The sequence below is a fragment of the Nymphaea colorata genome, chromosome 12 (genome assembly GCF_008831285.2).
Source record: "Nymphaea colorata isolate Beijing-Zhang1983 chromosome 12, ASM883128v2, whole genome shotgun sequence".
Classification (NCBI taxonomy): domain Eukaryota; kingdom Viridiplantae; phylum Streptophyta; class Magnoliopsida; order Nymphaeales; family Nymphaeaceae; genus Nymphaea; species Nymphaea colorata.
This window is the reverse complement of record NC_045149.1, coordinates 16279671-16296128: the sequence shown is the minus strand read 5'-3', so window position 1 is coordinate 16296128 and position 16458 is coordinate 16279671. Positions and strand designations below refer to the sequence as shown.

Here is a 16458-nt window from a genome sequence, read left to right as displayed (position 1 = left end):
ATGATTTTCCTTCCTACCTCCATAGATGGTCTATTATCTGTGACCTGCAAAACGTGTGCTCTGTCTTTGATTTGTTTCCATTGCTCCTGCCATTTTCTTCTTCCTTCTACGAGCCACCGTATTCTTCTCCTCCAGTTTTTATGTGACGCAATTATCTTCACTCTGTTCGTCTCTCCTTCTATGTGATCGAGTCCCCATTCAACCGCCTTCATTTCTGCAGCATCTCTGCCAGCCGTGACATTCGTTCAACCCTAAATGAATTCATCACCTCTATATAATTTGACCGCTACGAGAATGGGTAACCAATCTACCCTCTGTATACAAGCTTCAGGAATTTGTAGACTGTCTTCACAAACCTATCCTGTAAAAAAACTTTTCTTCCTTTGATTCCTGCGATCTACTGCGGCGACCTTGTCAGGCCCATTGAATGAAGACGGGGATAAAAGATAAGCGAACATGACGAATAAAAGGAAAAACAGAACAGGGAGCGAGCGTGATGAGTGCCGCCAAGTAGAGGGAGGGGAATAAGGTCGTGAACGTCGTCGCAATTATTTGAATCGAATTGATTTGATCCATGGACGGATACAAGAGAAATCGCAGAATCGTGGACAATGCATTATCCTCAAGTATTTTTGGAACATGTAATATATTTCTATTCATATATTTTATATTTCACATATCAAATAATATTTTTTGCCACATGATTGATGAATCTGAACTGCCGAAGCGGTGGATTTGTCAATCCAGTCTCGTGAACTTTTGATTTTAGTAACAATAGAAAATCCGGGATGGATGATAGCTGCAGGTCTTTTGGCTTTTACATTTTGTTTGTTTGTGGAAAATGCTAAGCAAATATATTCGAGGCTTGACACAACAAAAACACGTATGACTGGAAATAGTAACACATAGAATGGGTTTCTAAATACTTTAACAAACAACGCCAACGACTCCGTAGAGAAAAGTGGCCCTTGGCAGCTGCGACTATTAATTCAAAAGCAACCCTCATTTTTTTGTTTAAATACAATTTTTTCTTAAAAACTGTTAAACAGGACTTGTTAAATGATATCCTTTGGGCGTATAAGAAATTGAACTTTACCGGTTTAATTTGATCGGGTTTCTTCATCAAGTAAAAAAAAAGACACGAAATCATCCGAAGTGCATAGGTAAGGTAATAGGTGGCTGTAGTATTTTTGAAGGGTTGGTATAAAGGGGTAAGCGGATAGTTTTTGTATTAAACTCCTGTAACGTCAAAATTTTTATGCTGCAAAAAGAAAATATCAATAAGTTTGAAGTATAGTGGAGACGTCAAGTTGAGGTAAAAAGCAGCTCTGAACTTTAGGTAGATTAAAAAAGAGAGGAGGGAAAACAGTGATATTTCTTTTACATATGGCAGTAGTACTTTTTGTCAATTTGAAGTTTTTTTTTTTTTAATTAAACCATGGGTTCTAAAAATGTTTTAGAGCTGTGTATAACGATACATTTTAATATGGGATTTTGACATACGAAGTCCTGAAAAGTAATAGAGAAGAGTAAAGGGCCCTCCACGAAAAAATCTCTTTTGCTTTTTGTGTGTGTGTGTGTGTGTGTGTGTGTGTGTGTGTTCTCGTGGCTCAATTCCCTTGTCTCAACCCAAACTCTAAAGAAGCGCACTTTTTCTGTGTCATCTGGTCCAACGATGATGCTTTTAGTTTATCTTTGGATCTTAGTTCAAGGCAATAAAAAGATGTATTTTGAGTATTCCTCATTAAGATCCATAAATATGAGACTCTAAGATCTCAATTTAAGATCTGAAACAAACACAACCTTTACACGCACCCGTGAAGTGAAGTTGTCAGTGAAAGAAATATGCGTCATCTGGTCCAACCATGACGTTTACCCTTTCTTTTATTTTGCTTAAACCTCCTTCAACTGGGAAGCTTACACGCACCCGTGAAGGCATCAAGCCGTAGAAGCAAAAAGGCCCAGTGCTTTCCAAAATCCTTCGTGTGCAGAACAATGTTCACTGGTAACGTGGACGGCACTGAGCAACGGAATCCCTGCTTAACACGTTAGGTTGGCGTACAGAACTCATTTTCTTTGTCATATGGTTACCGATACGCGCTTGCTGCACTGCCGCCCATGTTCCAATTAAATAGCTTTTCAAGGTACGGCCTCTAGTCGCTGTCGTGAAAACAACCATGCCAAACGCACAAAGCGAGGAATACTCTCACCCGGCACTGCAACAAAAGAACGAAAAGCGCAAAAACGAAAAAAGGAAATGTAAAGAAAAACCAAAAAGAAAGCAAATGAAAACAAAACCTTGTACCGAAAGACGGAGTCCCAGCCTGCGAGAGAACGATGATTCTGGCGGCAGCAGTCTGAAGCAGCGTCGGCAGGCGGAGAGCTTTTCTTTACTCTTCTTTTTTTTTGCTTTTTTTTTTTTTTTTTTTGGGTGGTGGGTGGGGAGGGGTATCGTAAAAGAGGCTGAAACGCCGATACATCGGTACGGGCCAGAACGTTTCCGCTCATAAATAGCAAGGGCCGGATCGAGTCCCATACTGTTTCACCTTCACAGCGATCCGATGCATCATGCATGGGAGGACGACAAGGAGAGAGAGAGAGGAGGCACCAGCAGCAGTAGACTTGTTTCCATTGGATTTACGTCTTCACCAATTTCTCACCTCCCTCTGACCTCTGAGCTTACAGACTTACAGTGGCAAATAGAAATTAAACAATGTAAACCGAAAGAAACAAGCTGTAGGGCCATGGCGAGGTGGGTTAACCCACTACCATAGTGCTGCGGTCCTCTGTCCTCCGACATTAATGGAAGCCGTTGAAGAGTGTCTCACGCAGCTCGTCTCTGTAACACAAGCGTACACGCTTACGCACGGGTGACGCGACGAAGCCAAGAATGCGGTGCCTTGCCGAATGGTGTCATATCAAGTAATGTAAGGCACTCAGATTTTGTATACCCCCTATGCCGGTATCCGCGAGACTCGCCCGTCGAGCAAAGGCTAGGGAGGTGATCAAGCATGAAGCAAGGAGGCGTTTGGTTGTGTTACCTGCTCTTGATAGCTTGTGACCTCGGAATTTCACTTGCTGCAAATGTTAGCTATGATCACAGGGCGTTGGTCATCGACGGGAAACGCAGAATCTTGATATCTGGTTCCATACATTATCCCAGGAGCACTCCGGAGGTGAGATCCTTCTTTCTTTGGCGTATGTTCTTTCTTATTTCTTCTCCTGCTGGAATTAACACACTCGTACAGAAAAATCATCGGGTGGGTTTCTTGCCTGCAGATGTGGCCAGACCTCATACAGAAAGCCAAAGACGGTGGCCTTGATGTCATTGAGACATACGTTTTCTGGAACTTACACGAACCTGTACAGAACCAAGTATACTCTCTCTCTCTCTCTCTCTCTCTCTCTCTCTCTCTCTCTGTACGTCACATTCGTCTTATGGAAATGGACGACATGGCGAAAGAGTGAAAATAACAGCACACTTATTTCTTTTCCTTCTGTTCAGTACGATTTCCAAGGCAGAAAAGATCTGGTGAAGTTCGTGAAAATGGTGGCAGCAGCAGGCCTTTATGTTCATCTACGAATTGGCCCTTACGTGTGCGCAGAGTGGAATTATGGGTAACAAAGCTCCCCTTATCCTTCGATTGTCGTAATGGTTTTGCCTGCCGTCGCACTCGTCTGACTTGAACGCTTGTAGGGGCTTTCCTCTCTGGCTGCATTTTGTTCCCGGAATAGAGTTCAGAACTGATAACCAACCTTTCAAAGTAGGTGTATACCAACCAATGCTTCATTTGTGGTTTGCTTGTTCCCTTACAATATTTCGAGAATGGGCTTGAGATTGTTCTGCTTCAGACAGAAATGCAACGTTTCACATCGAAGATTGTACAACTCATGAAGCAGGAGCAACTATTTGCGTCTCAAGGAGGACCCATTATCTTGAGTCAGGTCCTTCTCTTTCTTTTCTTGATCTTTTTTTCTTCTCCTTTGCACTCCACTTGACTCCTTACCCTGAAGAATATGCCAAGACGAGGTAAAAGAAAAGCAAGGAATTGGAAATCCATCAACCAGATGGCATAAATATGTGCTTTTCTTCTCCTTTTCCATTGGCCAGGTCTTTTTTTTTTCTTTTTCTTTTTACGTTGATTACTGCTTCTGTATCTTAGTTTTGTGAATAGATAATCCTACAAGCAACTGCTGTCTGCTGACGCCCACCAACAAATTTACAGATCGAAAACGAGTATGGGAACATCGATTCTGCTTATGGACCTGCTGGAAAATTGTATATCAATTGGGCTGCATCTATGGCTACAGCTCAAAACACAGGTGTTCCCTGGGTGATGTGCCAACAGGCTGATGCTCCTGATCCAATTGTGAGTCCTAAATCATTATGTTTCCATTGGATATACAAAACATGAAGTGTTTAATCCGCACACTCATCAAGTGCATATAGGCCTCTCCTTTCTGTCCGTATTTTTTCCTTTTTTAACTTTGGAGTTTGGAGTAGGCTTAAATCTGCTAAGGCTCTACTTTTGCCATCCTCCTTGCAGATAAACACTTGTAATGGATTCTACTGTGATCAGTTCACTCCAAACTCCAACCAGAAACCTAAGATGTGGACAGAAAACTGGACTGGATGGTAATCTTTTATGCTTTCTTTTTGGTGAAGACATAACACTGTTGGTTATGTACGCTTCTTCTCTCCTCAAGGAGTGCAGTGTATAAAGTTTCCTAATTACTATCAATCTAAGATGACCTATTCAATTTTTAGTCACTTGTCCTTAGATTCTGTACACTGTGTGCGAGGTTGCAAGCAATCCTGCTTTTGTTTTAGAAGGGGACAAATCAACATGTGATTGAAGGCCTGAGGCTATGTAATGCTTCGTCATGACTCGTGGCAACAAAATAATATAGTGGACATGCGATGAACTTCTTAGAGAGGATGTTCAACTTGCATATGTTAATCTTATAAATCATGGTGGTACTGTAATAACCCAATCCACTTCTGGGCTCGGGCCCTTGGTTCGACGGATCCCAACCCACCCCCTAGCAATTTCGGCTCTAGCCTCAAAAAGGATAGGAACTAGGACAATCATCTCATTAATGACCCCTTTATAAGCCCTTGAAGATCTCTCACAATCTTCAATACGGGACTAAATTTCTGGGGCGTTACAAGTATTCTTATGTGTATGACTAACCTAATGGCAGAAATTAGGTATCATGGTATATCATTGTCTGTTAAGGATATGTTTATGAACAAGCTGGTATTTTTTTTGATACATCTTGCTAAATGTGAACCTGCCCTTACATTGTGATCGTTGCCTTATTCCATTTTGATCAACTTCATCCACAAAAGTTTCTTATGAATTATGATGATCTTAGCTTTCATGTTCTCATTTTTTTAGTCTTCAAAAACTGTAATATTCATATTATAGGATTACTTTAGGTTTCTATCTTTTGGTGGTCGAGTACCTTATAGACCAGTGGAGGACATAGCATTTGCAGTTGCTCGTTTTTTCCAGCAAGGAGGATGTTTCCAGAACTACTATATGGTACCTTTGTCACTTTCTTGCCCTATCCATTTGCAGACTAAATGGGCCAATTTTTCTCCTAATCATTTTATCAGTACAAATATGTTCTATGTATACTGGATACACTGACTCGTGGAATCTTGTGATCAAATAGTACCAGGGTGGAACCAACTTTGGCCATACTTCTGGTGGCCCTTTCATTGCCACAAGTTATGATTATGATGCTCCAATTGATGAGTATGGTAAATGAAAAAGTTTATAAGTTAGTATACTAGAATAAATTTGGTGCGAAGACTGAATTTGTGCTAACTTATAATTTCATATTATGAAACAATTTCTTTTTTTCCATCTGCATTGCAGGCATTGTTAGACAACCTAAGTGGGGCCACCTCAAGGACTTACACTCATCCGTCAAGTTATGTGAGGATGCATTAGCTGCTGCAGATCCGACTTTTACTTCCTTGGGTCCAAATTTGGAGGTATTTCTCTTAGCACATGAATGTTCCTTTTTGCTAACAGGATCCATCTTCTGGAATTTGTCTGACTTTTGCACATTCTTTTAGAACTTGGCAGTAACTAGGCATCAAAACTTAAGTGCGTTTTTTTGCATAAACTTATGCAATAATTTCTACACCAAAAATGCTTGAGTGAGTAGTGTAAAAAGTAATTATATGTTGGTTCAGACAATGGATATCGTAGAACTTTCACATCGTTCTGTAATTCCTACACAAATTAGTGGATTCTGCTGCCTATAATGCAGAATCTGAAAATGCCAAATGTATCATGATTCATGCCTTTGCTGGCAGTGAAGCAATGTTACCAGCTTCTTAGTAAATGTAATTACTCTGTTATCATGCTTCTGAGATTTAATTTGATTGCATTTCTTCTCTTTCGTCTTCATGGAATTTGCTACTGGTTGAGTACAAGTAGTTGGATATCACAACTTAGACCCAGCTGCCTTGGAACTAGAAGCCCATGGCGGGCAGACCTTGTTCACTGAATATAATAGTTGATCAATTACGAGAACTATTGGTGTTGGAAAGACAGCTGGGCACCATAGGTTGCAGTAAATGAGGGAACTGAGAAAAAGGAGAAACCCTTCTCTCTTTTAAGTTTTAATAACAGTCTAAAGACAACCTTGGTTTTTCTTCTTGCAATTATGTGACTACTGTGCTGTGGTGCCTGAACATTCATTGAGTTGTACGCATTTTGAATCATCCAACTCATAACAGAGGTGGTTGAGTATTTTTTTTTGCAAAAATGAACGAAATATACAGTATTACCATAGTTCCATAGGACTCATTACTCAGCCCTGTTGGATCTGTCTTGAATGGGTTTGATCAAGCTCTTGATAGGACCGAGTCTAGCTGCTGTGTTTACCTGGTAGGAGGGCAAACCAGTCTGAGTCACCTGTGTAGCCAAGTCAATCAGCTAGTTCTAATGCATGTTTGTGAAGGATAACAAGTATGTCTCCTTCCCTCTTCTTTTTTATTTCCTTCTTTTTTATGCTTTTGTTTTCTTTTCTTTTTTTCCTCTTCTTATTATGAGTTTGGTTCTTCAGCTGCACTGCCAACTTTTCTTCCTTTCATTCCTCTCTACTATTTTTTCATATTTTTCTTCTATTTTAAGTTTCTTTCTTTTTCTTATCTTCCTTCCTCTTCTTCTTGCTAGTTAGGAACGTTGACACTGTCAATTGTTTTTTCTTCTTCTTTTCTCCCTTCTGTTTCATTCCCTCTATTCTTCTTCTATTTTGTTTCTTGTTGTTTGTGACCATCTAGTCCTGCCTAGGCTCTAGGCAATGCTCATTGACAGCAGCTGATGTTTTGACTACACAAGTTTCTAACAGCAGCATTTACGATGATTAGCAGAGCAGCATCCTGTATCTGGAAATTCTTTTTGTGCGAAATGGGTTCACTGTGTAACCTTTAACATGTGTGTTCATCTAATAAAAGTATCTTTCTTTTGCTGATAAATTCTTATATATGATGAGAGAAATATTCCTTACAGTTTCAATTGTAAGTGGTTCTTAATCTTTTAGCAGCTTTGCAACTCAGTATGCTGAAGTGCCCATGCTGCTTCTCGGTAAATGTCGTTTAAATTATTTCTGTCTCTGTCAAGCTCAGTGTTCCAATAAATTAATAATTGAGAAACACAAAGACTCCCCTATTATTGATCACTGGGGATTGGCTTTATACGTAAATTACTAAATTTACCTTGTTCGATTATCATTTTTCCTTTCCTCCATGATTATTTAAATAATATATGATCTTTCCTTTTCCAAGTCTCTGACACTTGCATGGAGAAAAGAATGGTTATTTATATTTGGAAAATTCGGGTTCTGTTTCTTTTGTATGCAAGTGTCATGCTAGAATATTTCAAGACCATTGATTACCGTATTTCATTGTCTTTATATTAGATTCTAATTTGTCTCTTATTGCAGGCACATATGTACAGGGCAGGGCCAGAAAAATGTGCAGCTTTTCTTGCTAATGTGGGCACACAGTCAGATCAAACTGTAACATTCAATGGAAATTCTTATCATCTGCCAGCTTGGTCTGTTAGCATTCTACCTGACTGCAAAAATGTGGCGTTTAACAGTGCAAAGGTATGTCTTGGATCAGTTTATTAACCATTTCATTCGTGAAGAATGAATTTGGTTTATCTCACTCAATTAAAGGCAAATTTTGGCTAAAACAAGTTGCCTGATCTGGTGTTATTACTTAATTTTAATAGCCATGTGTTAGATAAAATTTGAATAATGGAAGTTTTATATCAGAATGACAAGCATTCAGTCTGCATTACAGCTGAAGGGTTATTTGAACCTTTTGCAGTTGCAGCTTCTAATATTATATATGTCCATCTTGTAAATTGCTCATAAGATGTAGTGTTTTTCCTAAGTTCCTAGTTGTAATGGTGCTTAGTTCCTTAAGTGGAGGTTGAGATTCTATTTCTTTTTGATGCTGTGTAGACTTGTGAAGAAATAAATATTGTATTAATTTAATGACCATACTTTTATGTTTGAAACATAGCAGATAAATTCGCAGATTACACGTTTTGAGATGACACAGATCGAATCAGCATTCAAGTCTGAGGTATCAAGTGTTTCTTCTGTACCACTTCAGTTAACATGGAGTTGGATACCTGAGCCAGTGGGCATATCAAAGAGCGACAAGTTTGAAAGAGATGGTCTCTTAGAGCAAGTTAATACAACAGCTGATCTCAGTGACTATTTGTGGTATTCTTTGAGGTAACATATTCTGTTAGATGATAGTATCATCCTGGAATCTTTTCTCATCTCAGGAAGGTCACTTCTTTCTCTTGTTGTAGCATTGGAATTATGGGGAATGAATCTTTCCTTGTAAATGGAACTCAAGCTGTGCTTCACATTGGATCACTAGGACATGCTCTTCATGCTTTTGTTAATGGAAAGCTTGTTGGTATGTTGATAATTATAACTTCAAATGCTTCAATTATGTTTTTGTTTTAGCAAATGATAACTTGCGGCACAGATTGTTCTGCACATTGTATATTATCTGTAATTAGTCCTAAGTACTGCCATTTTGGATTTCTCAGCAAAGGAAACTTCATAAAATTTTAGCTACGTACTCTTTCTTTATGACGTAACAGGAGAAGGCTTCTCCATCTGTAAAATGACAAAAACATCAAAGAGAACTTCTCCATTTGTAAAAAGAAAAAAGCGAAGGCATAAAAGCCAAGGGAAATTTTGCTCATTTGCTAAATCAAACAGCAAAATGGAAATCTCAACAGAAACAGGAAAAATGTTACATCAGAAAAGCAGAATACGGCAGATCATCACTGTCCTATCAAAGCATTCACTTTTCATGTGAAAAGTTATCTATCCTTATTTATCACATTGATATTGCAGTTATGCATATTGGTGGTTCCTCCTTGCATATTGCCATGCACACAAACTGGATACTCCTTATGGACCAACAATTGTCCACCTAAAACCAGGGCTATGAGCGACGTGCAAAATCCACTTGCTGGAGAATCATCTCCATAAGTTGGAACTTGATTCCCAAATTTATCAGGAAAGCCATGTAAACATATATTTTATTGATTGAGGAACCTGTTTATGTGTGGGAAACATGCTTTCTATGTAAACATAAAAGGCTTGTGCTGCACTCAACCAATTGTTTGTTCTGCTCATTATTTTATTAAAAACCCATTGTGCTGCAACTTGTAAGAGCATGACAATGAACAGCTAACATGGTTACTGTATAGTTGTGCCCATATATTTTTTACTATTTTGAGAAATTATCAGATGGTGTCTGCATATCCACACAGACATGAACACACACACACGGAGCTCACAGTTTGTTATATCCAGACACCTCAAAATGTAATTATGTCAGTTCAACAATCTTTTGTTATGCTTGTCTTGGAAAAGATTTTACAGAAGATTCAATTGTTTACTGTCAAAGTTTTATTGTTACATGAGCCATTTGTTCTTTAATTGCTCAAAGAGTGCATTTAAACATGAAATTGCCCACTTTATGCATGTATTGGTCCTTAGAACCTGCCATCTGGAAATATGCACTCTATGGCTCCAGGACGCTCAAAAGTAGTCACCATTTTAGTGTATGTCTTACAAATTTCATAATACAAATGTAACATGGATGTGAAGAATATGGGATTTGGTACTCATACATGGAATACTCTCTAAGGAACACCTGGAGGAAGTTTTTTGATGCATAGATTGGATTTGGACATATTACTAACAACTAAACAGTCTGGAAGTATACATCAGAATGGTACATGCTTCTAGTTCTAGTTTTTTGTCATGTAAAACCCATCCATATGGTTAAATTTGAGAAACATGCATCTCAATGGAGGTTGAAACTTCACAAGTCATGGAGTGCATATTTCCAAACTGCAAGGTTTGGGGACCTAAATATCCTTGAACTTGTTGTCCGTACTTGCATGTGTCCTATTTCAGAAATCTGAGAAGGTCCCATTAGTAGGCTTCATTCGCAATTTCTGATTTCAAAGCCTTTCATGTTCCATTGTCCTTCTTGTGGACGTTGGTGAAGCAATAATTCTTTTATTTTTTACATTTTCTTTTATCAAAATTTATGTGTATAATCTACAAACGTTCAAACATTTCCTAATAGAAACACAAGTTTTGAATGATTGAGTTATATCCTTTTTCCCTTCCTTAATGTTCTGATATTTTAATCTTTTGAGCAAAGTCTGTGATTTTTTGTGTCCACCAAACATGCTCCGAGGTTATATAAAAGAATCAGGTATTTCTTGTCAATTTGAGAAGGTGAAGCTTTACATCCGTGGTTTGTAGCAAACTAGTAAAACATGACTATTTGGATCCAAAGTTAAGAGGGAAAATGTACTTTTATTCATTTTCTTCTTCTTTTTTCATGCACGTTATATTCATTCTATGCGGATGTATGAATTGATATAATCTATCTTGAACTGCTTCAAAAGATGTTTTTATTTAATAATTGGATTTGCCATTACTATCTTAATAATTGAATTATTTTCTAGGCAGTGGAACTGGGAACAGTGAAAATGCGAAGGTCACATTAGAAACATCTGTGGTATTAAAGCCTGGTAACAATGTTATTGATCTCCTAAGCGTCACGGTTGGCTTACAGGTTTAAACTTGAGCTTGCTGGATCTTTGCTCGTACCATTATCAACCTTGTTTTTTTATTAGTGTTAAAACCTGAAATCTGGAAGCTGGATATCTTTAGTTTGATTAATCATGTTCACTTCACAAACATTAAGCATTATTGAGAACTTCAGATTATTCTATTCCCTGTCGATGTTATTCTCTGTGCTAGTTAGAGTAATCTGCATAATGCATGGACTTTTAGGCTTTTAGCAGTGTTTTTTCCATAGTCTTTTCACTGTCTGATGTTAACTTTAAGAATATTCCAATATGAATCGGAGAAGCTTTTTTTTTTTTTTTCACCAAGCTGAAAATGGTCTTCAAATGTGTATGTGTGTGTGAGAGAGAGAGAGAGAGTACAATATGATGGTGAAGATTCTGAAACTTGTCTAGAACCCATTTGAAGTTTATCGATAGGGTGTTGGTGTCAGTGGGTTGACCTTTGGATATCAGGAAAGGAATGAAAATTCTAACCACATGGGCATTATCCTCTATGGTAGCTTTGTAGTTGAACAACCAGGCCTACGCCCACACTAGGCTCGGCTTCTCGGTTCGGTGGATTCCAACCTATTCTCTGGCAAGTTTGGCTCAGACCTCAAAAGCCTAGGAATCATGACAATTAATCACTTAATCAATCCCATTTATAAGTCCTTAAATATTTTCCACATTCTTCAATAGGAGACTAAACTTTCGGAGTGTTAGAATCCACCCCTTTCAGGCACATGCATCTTTACGTGTGGGATCTCAGGTCCGGGTGTTGAACTGTGTTCTGCTATCACATAATAACCCAACTCACTTTCATATGGGGTTAGCTCTCTTGGTTTAGTGGATCCCAACCTGCCTCCTAACAGCTTCTGTCCTAGCCTTAAAAAGGAAGGAACTAACACAATCAACCACTTAAACAACTCGTTTATAAGTTTTGAAGAATTTTCAGTCTTCAATACATGACTAAACTTCTCAAAGTGGGGTATTACAATCCATCCCCTTTAAGGAATACATGTTTGTGCATGTAAGACCTCATGTCTGAGTGTTGAGCCGGCTTTGATACTACTATAACAATCTGGCCTGCTCCCACATTAGGTTTTGGCTTCTGGCCTCTCTATGCAGCTCCGGTTCTAGGCTCCAACCCTAAAAAGATAGAAACCAGGACATCAACCGACTAACCAACTTCTTTCATAAGCCCTTGAAGGTTTCTCACAAATTTTAATACGAGACTAAATTTCCCAAGTGGGGTGGCACAAGCCTAATGAGGCATAGACCCTGAGGGTGACCTAATAGCCATGGCATTTTATGCTGCTGGGTGCTGGTGCAGTGCAAAAATTTATAGTGGCTTCTAGTTGAACTGCCTGTCTTCTCTCCTGCCTCTGCACATGTACTACGATGACAAAGTCAAGTGAGTCTTGCATGACTTTCAGTAGGAACTTGGTCCATCTACTGTGCTTATGTTAGTCACAATATTCATTGTCATGGTCCGACATTTTTAGAATTATGCTACTATTGTTGAATTTTGAACCAGTGACAAGTGACTGTGCTGTTTTCTACAAAATGTATGCAATATAGGACGTACCTATCTATTTTAAGACTCGGTCAAAATTGACAGTCTTTTTTGTCCGAAATTTAGCGTTTTTTATTACTATTTAATACAGTAATAATGAAAGTTAACTGTATATTTGTGAAGATGTTGTAATAATTAATGGTAACTGCATATTTAACGCTATAATAATGAAGATTAACTAAAAAGAGGCATGATAAGGGGGGGGGGGGGAGAGAGAGAGAGATAGACAGCTGAATTTACAAACCTATCCATCATAAAGACTAAATTTCTCATAAGCTATAAACAAGTAAAAATCAAGATACAGACAAAAAACATTAACTATATAACTACATAACATACACACACAGCCACACCCTGTAGCCAAGTTTTTTGACAATGCTCCATACCCATACTCAAACCAGCACCCTTACCAGCTTTAGCCTGTACCTGTACCTATACTTATGTAACATAGATTAAAATGTATTCTAGTAATTTTTGAATAAACTGTCAGCATGTCCATGTTAAGTTATTAACAATGGTCAAATTAACAACACCATGGATTTCCCAGTTAATATCATCCGGGGATGAATTTTTAAATAAAATTAGCAAAAAATTCTGAAAAGACACTTTATTGAAATATTGTAATATTTGGTTTATATTTACTGTTGCAGTGTTGCAAATATATATTTTCATGGTCTGTGCTTTTCTCATGAGTGCATCATAGAAGTGTTAATGTTTGCACTTGTTTACTCGTTCTTCAGTATCATATTACTTAAGGATATTACTTAACATTGTACCTGCAGAACTATGGTGCCTTCTTTGATAAAAAGGGTGCAGGCGTTACTGGTCCTGTCACATTTATGGGCATCCAAAACCACACGATTGATCTTTCCAAAAAGCAGTGGACATACCAGGTTGCTATTGTATACCTGACATCTTTTGAATCCCACAACGTTAGCTGTTTCAGTCAAGAACTTTTTCCTGCATTAGGCTGACGTCAAATTACATATAATTCATACATAGTCATGTGACTATGTATATGAAGCGTTTGTTTCACATTTCTCTCTTTCTCTCTATCTATCTATCTTTCTATAGCTGGTCCACATTTGTCTCTCTCATGTGAACACAATTCCCCTGTGCTCTCTCAGCTTTCGTTTCAATTGGCAGGTTGGACTGAAAGGCGAAGAGCTGGGCCTGAATGGGAATTCTGACATGAGTGATACACAGTGGTCATCTTCTGATATACCAATTAATCAGCCATTGATATGGTATAAGGTGAGTCAAGCTCAATTTTGGATTTCCTCACATGAATGATATTCCATAGTGGATTCATGCATGTTGTTGCTTTTGAACGCATTCATCTTGGATTTCGAACTTGGCATCCGCTTCCGAACTTTTTCAATAGCTGGTGTGGCTGTATATCAGCATGGGGTGTCATGTGGTTACAGTAAATCATACTTTCGTACTTCAGATCAGCCACCACTAAGATCAACAGGCTAGAACATGCCCAACATGCACGTTATCAGTTTTTCGATATGGTGATCACCTGTTCAGGGTCTCTGGTCCCACTTTGTTAATTGAAGCAAAATTTCCACAATCATTCTTGAACGTTAGTGTTCTACAACCCTCTCATCATCGTGACAGCTAGTCCCATTCAGCTAACTGAGTCTTCCCTGTGATCCGTGCCTGCCATCATCGTGCAAGTAATGGGATACTTAATGCTTAAACTTTCCAGTCAGCATTATCCTTCTATGCCATTAACATGTATTTTTGACAGTAATTCTTGGGTCTGAATTTTCTGACATGTGCTTGACATATGAAACTAGTGAACATATAGGCAAAAAGCTGAAGACGGCCAAATAAGCATTCAGACTCTCTTTCTCTTAGACGAGTTATAGCATTTTATGATATGCTTTGACATGTCAACGTAAAGTATATTTTGTGCAGGCAAATTTTGATACCCCAGACGGGGATGATCCGATTGCGCTGGATCTTGGAGGCCTAGGAAAGGGTGAAGCATGGGTGAACGGTCAAAGCATTGGTCGTTATTGGCCTAGCTATAGCTCTCCCCAGGATGGTTGCTCCAGCTCATGCAATTATAGAGGAGCATACAATTCAAACAAGTGTCTCAAGAATTGTGGAATGCCCTCTCAGAGACTGTAAGCACCCAAATTTATTTATAATAAGTTCATCTAAACAATCCGACGGGTACTACTAATGTTCATGTTGCAGATACCACGTCCCTCGTTCGTGGATGACACAGAAGGGTAACACGCTGGTGTTGTTCGAGGAGGTCGGAGGGGATCCTGCTAAGATATTCTTCGTAAAGAAGACTCTCGGAAGCTTGTGCGCCCAGGTATCGGAATCGCACCCATCCCCACTTGACGCGTGGGAGTCAGATGCACGAAGAGAGCAGAGATTAGTGCCAGAACTTCGTCTCGAATGCCCATCGGCAAACCAAGTTATCTCTTCAATCAAATTTGCAAGTTTTGGCACTCCCAAAGGGACGTGTGGAAATTTCAGCCATGGTTGGTGCAGTAGCCAAACGGCTCTTGATCTTGTCAGCAAGGTGCATTTTCTCTCTCTCTCTCTCTTTTAAGCACACACACACACACACACACTCATATAATGGTGCAATTTTATTTCAGGTCTGTACTGGATTGCGGAGCTGCAAAGTCGGCGTTTCAAGCAAGACTTTCGGCGACCCATGCAAAGGCGTCGTTAAGAGCCTGGCCGTGGAAGTTCTGTGCTCAGTCTAAATCGATGTATTGTGCGCGTCAGTTCATTTTCTGACAAAGCAAGACATGTAGCAGGTGCTTACCACCAGATATATTGATGAATCTCGTGTAAACCTTGAGGATTTTTATGGAACATCTTAACATATATATGCCTTAGACTAGGTTCAATCTTCTCATTTATTTGTGAGCTTAGGTGTCCTAAATTTGAGAATTTTTTTTCTTATATTAAGTTTTATTGATTATAATGATCACAAACACTCAATCTTGGTTATAGATCAAAGGCATTAGTGAGGTGTTAATTACGAAGGAGTAAAAAAATCTGAAAGCATAAAAGGTCCGAGCTGGTCTTTGCATTATTCGAGTCCCTGTTCTTGGCTGGCACTGTCTTTGATTTTGGAGAATAATTGGGTCCCATAGAGTTGGTATTAGGACTTAAGTAATCGAAAACCTTGTAGACTTGATAGCATATGATATTGTAATATGACTCTAATTCTTGAATTTTTGAAAAAACATTTACCGCGATTCAGTTCGCAGACTTTCTTACAGGAGATACCTAACGACTGAACTCAAACTGAGTTGTTCGCCAAAGAGACACATTTCATGGTCGAACAGTAACATCGGGGCGATAATCATCCATCTAAACGGGTAAGCCCAGGTGCGCGATGGATCCATTGTGAATGAAACTTAGTGTTTCTCTTCTTGGCATCCCAGGAAGAGGAATACCAATGCAACAGAACTACTTTCGTTTACCGCAGAATGAATATTCTTGTGAAACAAGAGGATTTGACATGGGAGCTCCAAAATGACCTTTCATAGAACACAAGAATTTTCCGCCGTTTCCACAAATTTCCAAAAAAAGGATCTTGCAAGAGTCCCGATTAGACTTTCTTAGGAAATGTGTCAGAAGAGGAATGCCTGCCCTAATAAAGAAGGCGTTGGTCAACTTCGAACAAGATTATCCTGAATGCAGATCATTGCTTCACCGACCACGATATTTGTGCTCTACGTG

The 16458-nt window shown here is 38.9% G+C and overlaps 1 protein-coding gene across 4 annotated transcripts; it reads left to right on the top strand.

Annotated features, from left to right (window-relative positions):
* Nucleotides 1-2501: 2501 nt before the first annotated feature.
* LOC116265923 (beta-galactosidase 8) lies at nucleotides 2502-15605 on the top strand. 4 transcript variants are annotated; one of them, XM_031646922.2, is made up of 19 exons: nucleotides 2502-3176; nucleotides 3280-3375; nucleotides 3506-3618; nucleotides 3698-3764; nucleotides 3853-3945; nucleotides 4227-4370; nucleotides 4548-4636; nucleotides 5444-5549; nucleotides 5683-5770; nucleotides 5889-6007; nucleotides 7969-8133; nucleotides 8561-8775; nucleotides 8856-8965; nucleotides 11052-11161; nucleotides 13515-13625; nucleotides 13879-13986; nucleotides 14659-14870; nucleotides 14944-15280; nucleotides 15360-15605. In XM_031646922.2, the coding sequence occupies exons 1-19, from the start codon at nucleotides 3012-3014 to the stop codon at nucleotides 15468-15470; spliced, it is 2559 nt and encodes an 852-aa protein (XP_031502782.1). In that variant the 5' UTR covers nucleotides 2502-3011; the 3' UTR covers nucleotides 15471-15605. The 4 variants fall into 4 exon arrangements, with proteins under 4 accessions (XP_031502782.1, XP_031502785.1, XP_031502783.1 ...); XM_031646925.2 differs by lacking the exons at nucleotides 2502-3176; nucleotides 3280-3375 and having other exon boundaries at nucleotides 3736-3764; nucleotides 3857-3945; XM_031646923.2 differs by lacking the exons at nucleotides 2502-3176; nucleotides 3280-3375 and having other exon boundaries at nucleotides 3736-3764.
* Nucleotides 15606-16458: the final 853 nt, after the last annotated feature.